The sequence below is a fragment of the Orcinus orca genome, chromosome 15, assembly GCF_937001465.1.
Source record: "Orcinus orca chromosome 15, mOrcOrc1.1, whole genome shotgun sequence".
In the NCBI taxonomy this organism is placed as follows: Eukaryota; Metazoa; Chordata; class Mammalia; order Artiodactyla; family Delphinidae; genus Orcinus; species Orcinus orca.
Window position 1 is genome coordinate 88,446,500 of NC_064573.1, and position 15,804 is coordinate 88,462,303.

General features: G+C 54.6%; 1 protein-coding gene across 3 annotated transcripts in view; it reads left to right on the top strand.

The window, feature by feature from the left end:
* SFSWAP (splicing factor SWAP) overlaps positions 1-8,901 on the top strand; it is an 80,380-nt gene extending 71,479 nt beyond the window's left edge. For all 3 annotated transcript variants that reach the window (XM_033440649.2, XM_004276632.4, XM_033440648.2), the window contains 3 exons: positions 6,669-6,824; positions 8,143-8,215; positions 8,592-8,901. In XM_033440649.2, coding sequence (XP_033296540.2) covers positions 6,669-6,824; positions 8,143-8,215; positions 8,592-8,657 — 295 coding nt within the window. In that variant the 3' untranslated portion in view covers positions 8,658-8,901. The remainder of the gene's footprint in view (positions 1-6,668; positions 6,825-8,142; positions 8,216-8,591) is intronic.
* Positions 8,902-15,804: the final 6,903 nt, after the last annotated feature.

Consider the following 15,804-nt stretch of genomic DNA (forward strand, 5'->3'; position numbering starts at 1 on the left):
ACACAAGTGTCCCTTTGTCCCATTGCCAGTGACACTGAGTTTGATCACTTGGTTAAGGTTGTGTCTGCTGTGTAATCATACCTCTTTGAACTAACAAGTCATCTGTGGGGTGGCACTGGAACAATGTGAGTGTCCTGTGGCCAGCAGCTTTCTCCTCATTTCTTCTCTAAACACCCCCCTTTGTTTTAGTATCACTGTGGACTTTGGGTTTGGGGATTTGTTTTTTATTTGTTGTGCAACAATCCGTTGCCATTATATTCTATTTGATGGTAACATTGTCTCACATTTGGCCCCATTGTTCTTTGAGTACTTTGTCACTTTTGGCCCAAGATATTCCAGGCTTAGCTTGTGCTTTCCCTGCCCCAGACCTGGGGTCAGCTGTTTCTCCTAGGAATCCTGGTTCCTTTTAGTGTTTGGAGATCCAGATCTGGGCAGAGTGAATATTTTTAAAAGTAAAATTCATGAAAATGTTTAGCCAAATCATATTACAGTACACTCCAACAGGAAGTCCCGGTTACTTTATGACAGTAAATAGTATGTGATTGGTTAGGATGGGGGGCAGGGTTTAGCATTGAATCCCTACAGCTCAGTGTTCACCGAGCACATCAGCAAACGCTTGTTGAGTGAGTGAATGGGAATATGCTGCTGTTCTGTGGTTCTTGTATCATACATGAAGTGTTATTAATTCAGTGTAGATTATGACAATTGAAAGATGCATATCATAATTCTCTAGAGCAACCACTAAAAATAAAAAGGTTAAAAATCCAATACTGTTAAAGAGAACCATAAAAATGCTTTATTAATGCAAAAGAAAGCAGAAAAGTGGGGAAGAGGAGGAAAAAGAACAAATGGACAGCTAGAAAACAAGAAGATTGTTAACACCATCCATACAAATAATTACATTAAATGTAAGCAGACTAAAAACTCTAGTTAAAAAGCAGAGATTTTAGACTGCATTAAAAAACAAAACTTAATACTAAGCTGCTTATAAGAGATACTTTAAATATACAAATAGGTTAAGATCTGAAAGATACACCGTACAGTGCTAATAAGAAGAAAGGTGGTGTGGCCGTATTAACAGGAGACCATGCAGACTTGAAAAAGTAGTGCTAGAGATAAAGAAGGCAGTTTCATAATGATGAAGGGGCCAGCTCTTCATGAGGACATAATGTTTTAAATGTGTGCATTGAATAAAAGAGCTTTAAAATACTTGAAACAAAACTGACAGAACTAAAGGGAAAGGCAGGCAGTAGAACACTACAGATGCAGCAAATATGAACAGCACTGTTGACCAGCTAAACACTACCACCTGCAGTGAAGCATGCACACTCTCGTGACATGCACGTGGGTCAGTCACCAGGCTAAATCGTTCCCTGTAACACCGAATTAGTCCCAGCACATTCCAAAAGACTCAGATGATACAGAGTATGTCTTTTTACACATAAAAATCTGTAGAAAGGTATCTGGAAAGTCCCCAAATACTTGGAAGTTAACACATTTTAAATTACCCATAGGTCAAAGAAGAAATCACAAGAGAGAGTAGAAAATATGTTGAAATGAATGATAATGAAAATGTAACATACTCCTTCTGCAGCTGTACTCAGAAGGAAGTTAGTAGCTTTAAGTGTTTCTATTAGAAAAAAAAAGAAAGGTCTAAAAACCAATCTTCTGTCTAAAGCTAGAAAAAGAAGAACAAATTAATCTCAAAGTAAATAGAGGCAAGGAAATAATAAAAGTAAGATCAGAAATCAACAAAATAGAAAACAGACTCACAGAGGAAAACAGTAAAAGCAAATGATGGTTCTTAGAAAATAATTTTAAAAATGATAAATCTTTTTTTAGATCAAGAATGAAAGACCTTATAGACATTAAAAGGATAATAAGAAAATAAATCTCATTCCGGTTAATTTAACAGCATAGGTGAAATGGACAAATGCCTTGAAAGAAACAAACTACCAAATGGACAGCAGAAGAAATGGAAAATCTAAGTAGCTCCACATCTGCTAAATAAACTGAATTTATAATTTAAAACCTTTCCCCAAAACTCCAGGCCCAGATGACTTTTACCAGTAGAGTCTAACAGACATTCAAGAAAAGGGGGTAACCAATTTTATAGACACTTCAAAGGAAACAGAAGAGAGAACACTTCCCAGTTCACCGCATGAGACCATCCTAAAGCAGATGGACAGTGTGTGCACATCTGTGTGGTGTGGAGTGCTTTGTTGGGGGGGGTGGATGTGTGTGTACACGCATGTGTTTATTCATAAACTAATACTCTCAGGAAAATAAGTGCAAAAATCCTTAACAGAGTGTTAGCTGATTTGAGTCTAGCAATTAATTAAAAGGATAAAATACATCAGGACCAAATGGGGTTTGTCTCAGAAATGCAAGGTTCGTTAACATTCAAAAACCAGTCATTGTAATTCACAGTATTGACAGAATAAGTGAAGAAAATCATATGACATCTCAATAGATGCAGAAAAAATATTTGACACAATTCATCACCTGTTCATTAAAAAGGGAAAAGGGGGGAAAAAAAACTTGGCAAAGCAGGAATAGAAGGAAATTTTCTCCATCTGGTAAAGGGCATCTATTTTTTTTTCTGGCCACACCCTGTGGCTTGTGGGATCTTAGTTCCCCAACCAGGGATTGAACCCGGGCCCTCAGCAGTGGAAGTGTGGAGTCCTAATCACTGGACCACCAGAGAATTCCCAAAGGACATCTTTGCAAAGCCTACAGCTAGCATCACACCTGCTGGTGCCTTCCCCCTGAGATCAGAGACAAGGCCAAGGTGTCTGCTCTGTAATAGAATTCATAGCCTCGACAGTAAGGCAAGAAGAAAGAAATAGAAGGCCTAAAGATTGCAAAGGAGAGCGTAAAGCTGTGTCTTCTTATTAAGGAACCTCTAAGTTTATGTCTGTATACTAGCCTAGAACAACCGAAAAATGAAGTTAAAAACAATACTAATTGGAACAGTATCAAAAAAACAAACTACTTACGGATAAATGTAAGGAAATGTGTATAAGATCTCTCTACACTGAAAATCACAAAACATTTCAGAGAAAATGTTTAGGAGAAACCTAAATAAATGGAGAGAAAGTCCATATTCATGGACTGGAAGGCTCGGTGTCGTTCGGATGGCTCTTCTCCACAAAAGGATCTGTAGGCCCAATACGGTCCCAATCAGAACTGCCCTCGGCTTCTTGTGCCCTCGGCACACTGACTAGCAGTCAGAACAACCTTGAAAACTAAGTTGGAGACTCTTGCTACCAATTCAGGACTTTAGAGAGCCACAGGAGTCAGACGGCGTGCACTGCACACCTTAAAAAGGTGAAGAGCCGAAACAGTGCAGGGAGGAAAAGTCGTCTTTCAGCAAAACTTGATTGAACAACTGGACATCAGAATGGAAGAAAAGTGACCTGTACCCCAAATACCAAGCTTAACTCAAGATGGATCACAGACCTAAACATGAAAACTAGAACCATTCTGTTTTTGAAGAAAACAAAGAGAATACATTTATGAGGTGGCAGAGATTCCTGAGGATGTAGAAAACGCCACCATAAGAGAAAAAAATTATAAATTTGACTTCATTGAAATTAAAAACTTCATTCAAAAGGGACAGTTAAGAAAGTGCATCGGCAGGCCCCAAATGGGGAGAGAGATTTGCAATGTGTATCTTTGACAGAGGCCTATGTCAGTTCCAAAAAGGCAACCCAATTACAAAAGGGGCAGAGGGCTTGAAAGACATTTCATAACAGAATGTATTTCAGGTCCATTTCTCCATCGGCCTGGAAGGCTGTTGTCACTGAGCTGTGAAAGAGAGGAGCTTCGCGTCCCGTAACGAGGCCTCAGCGGGGCAGCCTCCTGGCCAAGCGCCTGCACTTTCCTACTGCTGGAGCGTTCGTTGTGTCCCCGGGTGTCGCAGCTGTCTGTAAGCTTGCTGTGGTTGAACCAAGAAAGAAGGCACAAGCAGATGTCTACAGAAGTTACGGTTCCATAAGAGATTTTGAGGAGATGCGGAAGGCCGGTATCTCTTAGAGTGCAAAGTTATTTTGGAATGGAAAGGATTTCTTTGGGTTGAGTTCCACAGGAGTTTGTCACATGCTTGTGTTTCGAAACTATGAACTATGCATATCTGGGCTAAGGAATAGTTTTCTCTTGATAAATAAACCACAAATACCTTGGTGGAAAAACAGAATATATTTAAATAGCCAGTGAAGGTAGCATATGAAAATGTGCTCAGCTTCCTTAGTCACCTGTCAGGGAAAATGCAGGTTAAAACCACAGTGAGGCGCTCTTTACACTGACAGGAATGGCTGGGAACAAGCAGACGGACATTACTAAGTGTTGAAACGCTTGGGAAACAGTTCGGCGGGTTCCTACAGTGTTAAACATACACTGCTCCATGGCCTGACCGTGCCAGTCCCAGGTGTTTACTCGCCATAAACATCTGACCACAGACGCAACTTGACTTGTAATTGCTAGAAACCGGAAACAGCCCAAATGTCTGTTAACAGAGGAGAGCCTCAACCAGTGATGGCAGATTCATACAGTGTAATGCTACCCGGCCGCAAAAAGACCAGTGATGGCAGATTCATACGGTGCAACGCTACCCGGCCGCGAAAAGAACCCCCTCGTGACGAATCTCAGAGTCGTCCTGCTTGAGCGGAAGAAGCCAGTCACAGAGGACTAGCACTGTGTGATCCGGTTTATCTGAGTTTGCATTTATGTGATAGAAATCAGAGCAGTGGGTATCTGGGATGGTGGGGCAGGGGATGCAGATGCCTGAGAGCATCAGTGGAAGAACCTTCTGGATGGTAGAGTGTTCCTGGTCGTGACGGGTCTGGGTTTCACCATGTCTGCCAAAACTCAGCAAATAGCACTTCAGACCTTTGCATTTCGCTGGATATAAAGCACACCTCAATTTAAAAAGCAAAAAGATGAGTTAATTCCTTAAGCGAACGCTTAAAAAGTTTTGTCATGAGATCAAGTTGCAGTGAAATTGAACGTGATCTACAGTTCAGGATTGCTCACCTACCTTTGATTAATTCACGTAGGCAGCCGTAGGAACTTAGCCGGATTTGGGGCTGAAATCATTTGGGACGTATGTCACGTGCTACTAAATATTTATTGTTTTATTTGCTGCTGCTTTTGAAATCCTAGCCACGTGACAAAAAGTCACAAAACATCTGCAGTGTAGGAAGTAGGCCTGTGGTGTGCACTTCCTGCTTCTGTGTACCCTGCACCGGGAACAGCCTCTTCTTTGTGGACCACTTCTCTTGCTCCTGTCCTGCACGTAGGCCAGCGCACCAGGGACACTTCCCACAGCTGAACTGAAGTTGCCCAGCTGCCACCACCCAGGGCCAGGTCCTTGTTGTTGAGACAGAGCCAGAAAGCCACGCCCTGCCCGGCCGGACGGTCAGCTTGCTTCGCTGGCCAGCAGCCTCCTGCACCAGGGGTCCGCGGGAGCCGCCCCAGGGAGGTGCCCCGACGAGTGGGGTGGGTGGGCATGTAGACAGGCCCCGGGGTGTCTCCAGGTTGGGAAGGGCCTTTGAGCCACCTGAGTCCCGAGGAACCAGGAGGAGTGTGAGCTGTGCAGGCGGTGACCCAGGACGTCCGTGTTTAGAGCAGTGACGGCACGCAGGGAAGTGACAGCACCAGAAGCCCGTCGCCCACCCTCCGGCCGCGCTCTGAGGACGAGGGCGTGGGCATCGGGCGATGTCTCCCGAGGTCCAGTTCCCGTCCTGTCGCCCAGCTGCCCACGGCCAGGGATCCACCCTCTAGTGCTTTGCAGCAAGTCGCAGCCCGGGAGGAAGCGGGGAGCGACAAACTGAGACGGGGGCTGATGAAACCAGCGGTGACCTGTGCCTGCAGAGACTTTCCAGGAGACGTCCCAGCAGGAGGGCAGCCTGCAGCCCAGGCGCCGGCGGGTTCTGAAGGGCGGGCAACCGTGGTCTCAGGAGAAGCAGGCAGGGCCCTGCACCGCAGCGCTTCCACCACCTACACATACCCTCTTTCTTGCTGTGTTTCAGGGCCGTGGGGAGGTGGGGTCACAGGGCAGGGCGTGGAGTGGAGTGAGAGCTGCCTCTGGGCGGGAGGCGCTGGGCCCAGGCAGAGTGCGGGCTGCGGGGCTGGAGGGGTAGGGGCTGGGGGTCGTTTCTGACGTGGAGTTACGGGCCTTGGCGACTCGGAGGACGCGGGCAGCGAGGCGCGGCCGCGAGGGCGGTGGGAGAGCGGGTGGCCCCGGGGGCCGTCAGCCTCAGGCCACAAGGACACGCCGAGCGTCTGTGCTCGAAGTGCTGGGTTTTGATGATTTTCCACTTCTGGTTGGAAATTCCCATGAGTCAGCGTAAATGAACAAGCAGTACAAACAGCGCTTGGTTACTTATCTTGGGTTATTTTAAATGCAGATAAAGTGCTGATGGTGTTTTAAACCCACAGGCATCTGACTGCAGGACTTCTGGCGAGAAGGTGGTCCACGTTTTACTTCTGCACGACTTTTATTTTGTTATATCCATCCGTTTCAAGTTAATTAAATGTGTATGGTTTTGAAAAGGAGCCAATGTGTATAGAAGGGTGGGTGAAATTGCTGAATTGTCCCGTGGAGAGCACCCAGAGCTCCTTCAGAGCCCGCGCTGTGCCTTTGTCTAAAACTGCTTTCCTTCCAGAAGCCCCCACGAGAAGAAGAAGAAGCGGCGCTCGCGGTCGCGGACCAAGTCCAAGGCCGGCTCGCAGCCAGCCTCCCCGAGCAAGCAGGCCGCGCGCCGGCACTCGGCCAGCATCTCTCCTGTGGAGAGTCGGGGCTCCAGCCAGGAGCGCTCCAGGTAACCCCGCCCTGACCTCTGGGCCACGGGGGCGGGGGGGGGCACCGAGAAGGGGCGGGCTGGCAGACCCCCGGCCCCAGGCCCTGCGCCCCACCCCCTCCGGGTGTCCCTCGGGCTCCAGATGAGTAGAGGGCGCACACGGAGGGGTGGGTCCAGAGGCCGCCCGGGCCGCCCGCCCCGCGCTTGGGCAGGGGGAACCCTACGAGCGGGTGTGGGGCGGCCGCGTAGTGTGCCAGCGGCCGGTCCCCAAACCAGTGTCTCTCCAGGCTCCCTGCCAGTAGTGCCTTGTGCTCACGTGGGCCGTATGGCGTGGGAGCTGGGGAGCCCGGTGTGACCAAAGGAGGGGGTCGGGCACTGGACTCCGCGGTGACAGGGGCCCAGGACCCCCACCCACCCATTGCTCCCTCTCAGCCCGAGTGGGCAGGGGTGAACCCATCACTTCCTGACCACGCAGGCTGTGGGGATGTTGGCGTCCACGCTGGTCGTCCCGCGGTCTCCCCGTGCCAGCGCAGGTGACCCCCGTTGCCTGGCTGCCCGTGGTTGTCGGGGGACATTTGCCAGACCTAGTCCTGTTTTGAAAAGCCGCCCGCCCACACCCACCCACCCAGAGCCTGGGCGGGGGTCGGGGGCAGGGGATCAGGTCCTCCATCGCACCTGTAAACCCCCTGCTTCCGCAAGTGTGCGTTACGGTGCTCCGATGCTGGTGGGGGAGTAGCAGAGGCCACAGCTCACTTGAGGTGGGTCAGAATCTAAGGTGCGGCTTCTTCAAAGGTAAAACGTGCCTCAGTACAGGCCCCGACCACCACTTGTGTGTCGTGTCCACGGCCCCGAAAGTCCTCACGATGCACCAGAGGCGCCCACTCGGGTTGTGGTCAGGCTCTGGGAGTGTGGCGCCCGCTTTCTGTGCTTTTGTCCTTTTCTTCATCTTTTTTTTTTTTTTTTTTTTTTTTGCGGTACGCGGGCCTCTCACTGCTGTGGCCTCTCCCGTTGCGGAGCACAGGCTCCAGACGCGCAGGCTCAGCGGCCATGGCTCACGGGCCCAGCCGCTCCGCAGCATGTGGGATCTTCCTGGACCGGGGCATGAACCCGCGTCCCCTGCATCGGCAGGCCGACTCTCAACCACTGCGCCACCAGGGAAGCCCTATATCTTTAAGTAATGTTGCATTTTATGAAATATGTCAAACGTGTTATATAAAACATAAAAGTGAAATATATTTATAATGTTGATTTCTTTTTTAAGGATACTGGAAACAAGTAAAACAAAATGGCTTCTGAAAGTATTTTTTAAGCCTCTGACCTCTCTGTTTACTTGCGTTAGGGGAGTTTCTCAGGAAAAAGACGGTCAGATCTCCTCAGCAATTGTTTCTTCCGTGCAGAGCAAAATCACTCAGGTAAGGCGGGAGGGTCTCTTTCTTCCCATCTTCTTCTAAGGGGGCTGGTTTCCACTCCCTGTCCCCTTATCTTGTGGGTCCTGACGGGGGTCCCGGCTGGTCCTCTGGAGGCGGTGGTGTCAGCGTTGCCCAGGGCAGCTGGTCCCTGGGCCCCCCTTTCCGGTCAGCCCCGTCTCCTCCTTCCCGGCCAGGCCTGAGCGTCTCCTCCTGGGCCCTGAGCCTGCCTGGGTGTGTCCCCAGCCACCCAGCACGTTGCCCTCAGTTTCCTCGGTCTTCACCCGTTAACACGTTCACGAGCTACTTCCCTGTGTGGAGCGTCCCCTTCCTGAGACTTAGCAGGAGCCCTCAGGGATGCCCTCTGTCTCTCCTCGCACAGGACCTCATGGCCAAAGTAAGAGCGATGCTCGCAGCTTCCAAAAACATGCAGACCAGTGCCTCCTGAGATCCGGCCGTGGGTGACTGGGCCTGGGGCCCCAGGAGCTGGCAGAGCAGAGAGCTCCGTCCTGCACAGACCATCCCGCTGGGGCTCCTGGACGGTTGGCGGGTTTTGTAAATTAATTTTTGATGACATTTTAGGTTTAAGATTTTTGACCAGCAGTCTCTTACCTGTATATTTGTAAATAATATCCTGTTTCTGTGAAAATGTATTATCAAATAAAATGGGAAGAAAACACCTTTTCTAGCTAGTCACCGTGGGCAGTTTCTTCCTTGTTTGGCTTGTGAGTTCATTACTGTTTGTCGTCTGTCACTGGCCTCTAACACTTGCCGCGTGGGTGTCGCGCGGCATGGGGACGGCTGTAGGGGTCGCCTGTCCCACTCCCCCAGCCCTGCACCGGGGCGCGAGGCCACAGCCATTTCAGCCCCCGCAAAGCAGGAGAGGCAGGTGGCAGGTTAAGAATCTGCCTTCCAAGGCAGGGGACGAGGGTTCAATCCCTGGTTGGGGAACTAAGATCCCACGTGCCGCGGGGCAGCTAAACCCGTGCGGGACAACTGAGCCCGTGCGCCGCAACGAAGACAGGATGCAGCCAAAAATAAATAAATATTTTTTTAAAAACCACATTCCCACCAGCTTTCAGTGAGGTTTTGCCTGGATGTCCCCGCTCGCCCGGGTGAGACCTGCGTCCAGATCAGCTTGCTGTCCGTGACCCACATTCCCGGAGAGATGAGAAGACGGGCAGCGGGAGCGAGCCACCCAGAGCGCGCAGGGGGCCGGGCTGCTGCCAGGAGGGGCTGGAAGCTCAATCCGACAGCCACACCGACAGGCGGCTTTCAGCAGTTTGGGGTTCCATTTGTGTTGAATAAGTGATTCCTCCACCTGGTTAAATATGACTTCCTCGTGTGTCCTTCCAAGTTGCTTTTTACAACTACAAGGAAGTGGGAAATTATGGTCTCCTCCGCCCGGCCCACATCTGCATCCGCGTCTCCTACACACAGAAAAGCAAACCACGTGCCTGCTTCCCCTGCACTTGCAGTTACTCTACGTCTTGGAGCTGCTTCTGTACCTGTACAGAAAGCTCCTTTATCTTCTCTGTAAGAAGCTTTAGAGCACGTTTAGATTTATTGAAAAAATATGAAGAGAAAGTTCTCACAGGCCGGCCAGCAGCCCTCACCCTGCACTGTCCGCTGCACCGTCAGGAGGGACATCTGTCGCTCTCCGGGGCCAATGTTGATATATTTCCGTCACCTGCTGCCCACACGCTTCAGATCGTCCTGCCTTTGACCGGTGCCCCTCCCTCCAGCCGCCTTCAGCTCCTCGGGGGACCCTCACAGCCCATCCCTGACGACGGTCGGGGGTCGGGGGGGCAGCGGCAGAGAGCGTCTCCACTGACCTGGCCGAGGGTGGAGTCGGGCAGGGCAGTAGGAGCGGCCCTTCCACCTCCCAGCAAGGGCGCAGGCGAGCGGCTGCCCTGCTCCGTCTTCCTCCAGCTCTGTCCGGGCTCGGCGCCGGCAGGGCCTTCGGCGGGCACAGCGTGGCCATAGGTCCCCGGGCGAGAGAGGGACGCAGGCCAAGCCCCAGGGAAATCGGGCTCCGCTGCCCACAGAAGGTGCGAAGGACGCCGGGCCCTCCGAGAGCCAGCCGTCCACCCCACTCCGTGCCCGCGGGTCAGGGGCTGCCCACCTGGCGTCTGGGGCCGGTGCCGAGTCCCCCTGACAGGCCAGGCCACAGCCGTCCACGCAGCCAGCGCACGGGGCCTCCGATCTCTCGACTCGGCACGCAAAACCCACTCCAGGGCCAGCGCCCTCCAGCCCAGCGTGGGCCCGGGCTCAGCACACGAGCCAGGCGAGGACAGAGCCCTGGAGGCGGGAGGCCCGACAACACAGTCTGGTCCACGGCAGCGGTCGCTGGGCCTGGGGGAGAGGGGACGCCGAGCAGAGGGCGCGAATGGGGGCAGGGCCAGGCGTTCCGGGCTCAGGGGCCGATGAGGGAGACAGACAGAGACACAGAGAAAGAGAAAGAGGAGCCCCAAGTGACTCCCAGGGTCCCAGGTCGGCAAGGGCAGGGGCCGGGTGATCCCTGTGGTGACGGACTAGACGCGGGGACCGCAGCGGGAGCGCACGTTTAGCTGAACGCAGCTCCGGAAGGTGGCATGTAGAAGCAACCTGCATATGCGCGCGCACACAGGTTACTACACGCGCGGGTTACTACACGCACGTGCTGCTTTCAGCACCGGCGCTGGGGACGCACGGGTTTGCCTGGCGTGGCTCATCCACGGGACTGTCCAGGGAGGAGGCTGTTGGCCAAAGGCTCAAACAGGCCAGAGCTCGGGTGGCAGGGGCCTCATGCCCGCAGCACGTGGCTGGTAACCGGAGCCTCCAGAGTCAGCAGGACGGGCATCAGAGCAGGGAGACAGCAACGCGGGACCAGCCTCTGGGGAGCCTGCACCGAAGGGCTGGGCGGGGGGGGCTGAGGGCCCAGGAGACCCGGGGACACCAGGCCTCTGGAGCCCCGGCAGGGGCTGGTCCCCTCAGTCCCTCGCCGCCTTGGCAGTGGGCTGGGGCAGCCTCCCCTCAAAGGTGGAGGATCCCTCCTGAGGCCCTCGTGCTGCTGCTGAGAGCCACTGAGGGCAGGACAGCAAAGCCCCCCGGCCTTGAGGGGGGCCCGGAATGAACAGACAAGAAGGTACCAGACGGCGGGTGGTGGAGGCTGCACAGCGGGGAGTGGGTCGAGGGCAGAGGCTGCTTTGCAGAGGCTTCAGCAAGGAGGCATCTCTCAGGAAGAGGCACGGGCGAGACCTGCAGGAAGTAATGAGGGTTGGGGGAGCTCTGGGGCTGGGGGGCCACGAAGAGCGTGAGCAAAGGCCCTGAGGCAGGAGCAGGCCTGGGGTGAGGGGGGGCGGGGCGGGCTGGGCCCACGGGCTGGGGTACGAGCTGGGACTTGCCCCCCGAGCACAGCGGAAGCCCCTGACGCTGAGGCAGGTGGCACCATCCCTCCACATGTGGGGAAGGTCGCCCTGGGCCTGGTTTAGGGAACAGCAGGAAGGCAGGGTGGGCACAGAGGACAGCTGGGAGGTGTGTCAGGGTCCTGGGCAGCCGCCCAAACCACCACTAAGCAGGGTTTGAAAACTCAGGAGTTTGTCTGCTCAGTTCTGGGGGCCAGAAGCCCGAGGCCCGGCTGCCGCAGGGCTGGGGCTCTGAGGGCAGATGTGCTGCTGCCCGTCCGCTCCTGGTGCTGCCGGCGTCCTGGGCGCTGCTGTGTCCTCAGCTCGTGGCCGCACGGCTTCCGGCTCTGCCGCCACCTGCCCGTGTGTTTCCCCGCTTCTTACCTCCTCTCCAAGGACTCTGTCACTGGGTTCGGGCCCCACCCGGACAATCCAGGATGGGCTCATCTCCAGCCTCAGCTTTGATTCCATCTGCAGCAACCTCTTTCCAAATAAGCTCATATTCTCAGGTTCTGGGTGGACGTGAATTTGCGGGGACACCACTTGCCCTGATACAGGGCCTTGGAAGGAAACCCCAGCTGCTGTGCAGGAGCAGGCCTGAGCTCTGAGGAGCACATGGCTATAGGCTGAGGGCAGTGGGAGCGTCAGACCCTCTTCCTGCGTTCCCAGCCGGCTAGGCTCCTCCCCGCACTATTTAAGAAGCAGTATCCCTCCCCCTCCCTCCCTCTCCCCCTCCCTCCCTCTTCCCCTCCCTCCCTCTCCCCCCTCCCCCTCCCTCCCCGCCCCTCCCCCCGCCCCCGCCCCCTCCCTCCCCGGCCCCTCCCTCCGCCCACCTCTCCCCCCCACATGGACAGAGCACAGACCTGACAGCGCCTCCAACACCTCACCAGCCTGCTTAACTTTCCTCGCTCTTTAATGTGTGTTTAATAGGGATGCACGGTGAAGGGCTGTGTCTTGCTGAGTCTAGAAACCTCTTCCTGTAAGTCGGGAACCAACTGCACGTGACAAAGCAGCCCGTCACCGTGTGCGTGGCGGCCCTTCCCCTTCTTCGCGCTCTCTGAGATTGTGGTACCGCTGATTCAGTGATGCACAGTAACTTGGCTTCTTCTCAGTTTCACAACCTGCTGACCCCTGCGAGCAGCTGTCCCCTGTGCAGCCGGGGCCGGAAGAGCAGCAGCCACACGGCACAGACGGGGCAGGCGGGTCCGACCTGCCAACCCTTCACCAGCGCGCCTGGAGCAGAGCCCCCAACCCGTCATCCCCGCGTTTCCTTCTCTCCTTTTAAGCAGAGACTCACACACCATGCCATTCACCCCTTTAAAGTGGCTTTTGGTACACTCAGCACCGTACAAACATCAACCCCTATCCAATTCCAGAACATTCCCACCTCCCCAAAATAAACCAACCACCTACTCACTACCAGTCACCCCCTTCCCCTCCCCCAGCCCCTAGCAGCCACCGCGTTGCTTCCCGCCTCTCTGGATTTGCTGGTTCTGGACATTTCCTATAAATGGAATCGTACAGCTCGTGGCCTTGTCTTCCTGTTTCTTTCCACTTACAGTGTGTTTTCCAGGCTCTTCCACGCTGCAACATGCCTCACAACTGCATAGCTTTTCAGGGCCGAATAATACTCCATTGTGTGGACACCACATTTGTGTGTCCCTTCTTCACGGGTCAGTGGCTCTTTGGGCAGCTTCCATTTGGGGGCCATTGAGTAATGCTGCAACGGACACTCATGCACAAGTTTGTCTGTGGACGTAGGTTTTCAGCTTTGGTTCTTTTTAAATTGGGAGTAGCTGCATCGCCTCCAAGTAGGGCAGCCGGAATTCACTGAGTTGGGTCTGTACATCCTTAGCTCAGCTCCCAGAGCACAGCGACCGGACGACAAGCCTGGAAGGGGTGCGGGAACATGCACTGCCAGCCTCTTTCCTGCCAACACCCCTTTCTGGCACCTGCACCCCAATTTTCCTCCGGAAAGCCGCCCCTCCCCGACTTGGCCCACGTGGTAAGGGTGGGGCTGACAGGCCCTCAGCCCAAGACCCAGGCCAGTCAATCAGAACTCACGTCTGCTTGGCCCAGTGATGGGCTCAGGGAAGAGCACAAGACCCAGGTGAGACAATCCAGGACCTTCCCTGAAACGTTAGGAAGAGCCTCCTCGGGACTTCCCTGGCGGTCCAGTGGTCAAGGCTCCGAGCTGCCAGCACAGGGTGTACAGGTTTGAGCCCTGTTTGGGGAGCTAAGATCCTGTGTGCCGCATGGCATGGCCCAGAAAAAGGGGGGCCTCCTCTTCTGGGCAGGGTTGGGGAGCACGCGAGGTCAGCCAAAGGGAGGAAGCAGAGTCTGGGCCCAGAGCCCCTGGAACCAGCCATGCCTGAAGCTAACTCTCTAATTTTCCCTCTTAAGTTGGGTTTCTCGGAGGCACCTGAAATTGTTCCTCCTGCACAGGGACCAATGGGGCCAAGGGGGCCAGAGGCTCGTCCTGGATGGAAGACAACAGGGTACGAGACAGCCTGAGCGCCGGAAAGCATGTCCCACAGACAATCCCAGCAGTTAGAGCATCTTCTCTTCAAATACCAAGAGGTGAATACAAGTATTCTGAACCGGAACTGATTTGGCCCTCGCCGGAGGCCGTGGCATGGGGACCCGCCTCCCTTTCAGGCAGGTGCCCCAGAGAGGGAGGGGCTGGGGTGCTCCCCGGGGGCACGGGCTGGGCAGAGGGTCCGGCTCCAGGACCAAGAGTTGCACCTGGCAGCTGAGTGGGGTGGGGCCCAGGGACGCCAGCGACGCCCCGCCCCGGCCCCCACGGCCACTCGGCCCACACAACCCCTAGCGCACGTGGTCCCCGCCCTGACGACCTCTCACCTCTGGCTACGACCCCCTCTCCCTCCATCTGGGCGTCTGCTCTGGGCTGAACTGTGTTCCTCCAAAATCTGGGTGTTGCGGTCATCAAGATGTGACTGTACTTGGAGATGGGGTCTTAAAGGTGATTAAGGTGAAATGAGTCCATAGGGTGAGCCCCGATCTAGCGTGACTGGTGTCCTTATAGGAGGAGGAGATCAGGGCACAGACACGCGCAGGGACGGCCACGTGAGGACATGGGAGGACACGGCCGTCTACATGCCCAGGAGAGAGGCCTCGGGGGAACCAGCCCTGCGACACCTCCATCTCGGACTTCCCGCCTCCAGGACACAGGACCATAAATGTCCGGGTGCTTGTTACGGCGGCCCTAGCAGACTCACACGGCATCTAGATACCAGCAAAAACATCCCAAATGTGGCAGGACTAAGCACCTCTCAGCCATCCTGACTATCTCCCACGGCTGCGGCTGTCCGGGCTCGGCCGGGCAGCGCTCCTCAAGGCCTCCCTGCAGCCACCCCCAGACCATCCGAAGCTTCTTCACCCACAAGCTGGCCCCTGAGCTGGGAAGACGCAAACCGCCGGCTAGAGCCGCTGGGGCTCCTGTGCGTCCTCTCTCTCTCTCCCTCTCTCCGCCCCCACTGAGATGGCAAGTGTCTTGCACTGAGTGCCAGGGGGTCCAGGGGAGCCCATGGCCTTTGCTAAGGCAGGCTCAGAAGTGAGCCTGCAGGCCCATCTGTCGATGGAGGTGGACACAAAGACCAAGGGTGTAGCCCCCGCTGGGAAGCGTAGCCAGGAGTTCAAGGACAAGTTTGTTGTTGTTGTTTTTGGCCACGTTGGGTCTTTGTTGCTGCGCGCAGGCTTTCTCTAGTTGTAGCAAGCAGGGGCTTCTCCTGTTGCGGAGCACAGGCTCTAGGCACGCAGGCTTCAGTAGTTGCAGCATGCGGGCTCAGTAGTTGCAGCACGCAGGCGCTAGAGCGCGCGGGCTTCAGTAATTGCGGCACATAGGCTCAGTAGTTGCGGCACACGGGCTCTAAAGCACAGGCTCAGTAGTTGCGGCGCACATGCTTAGTTGCTCCACGGCATGCGGGATCTTCCCGGACCAGGGCTGGAACCCGTGTCCCCTGCATTGGCAGGCGGATTCTCAACCACTGTGACACCAGGGAAGTCCCAAGGACAAGTTTTAAAACCACCTCCCCCTGTTAGCACTCCAGCCCCATGGCTGAACCTCCAACACACAGAGACTGCCCCGGGGCCTTTGCACGGGCTGGCCCCCTGGCTGACTGCTCTTCCCTCAGGCCTTTGCGAAGCTGACATCTCATCCTCCTGACCCCGCCCGTAAGATGCACAGGA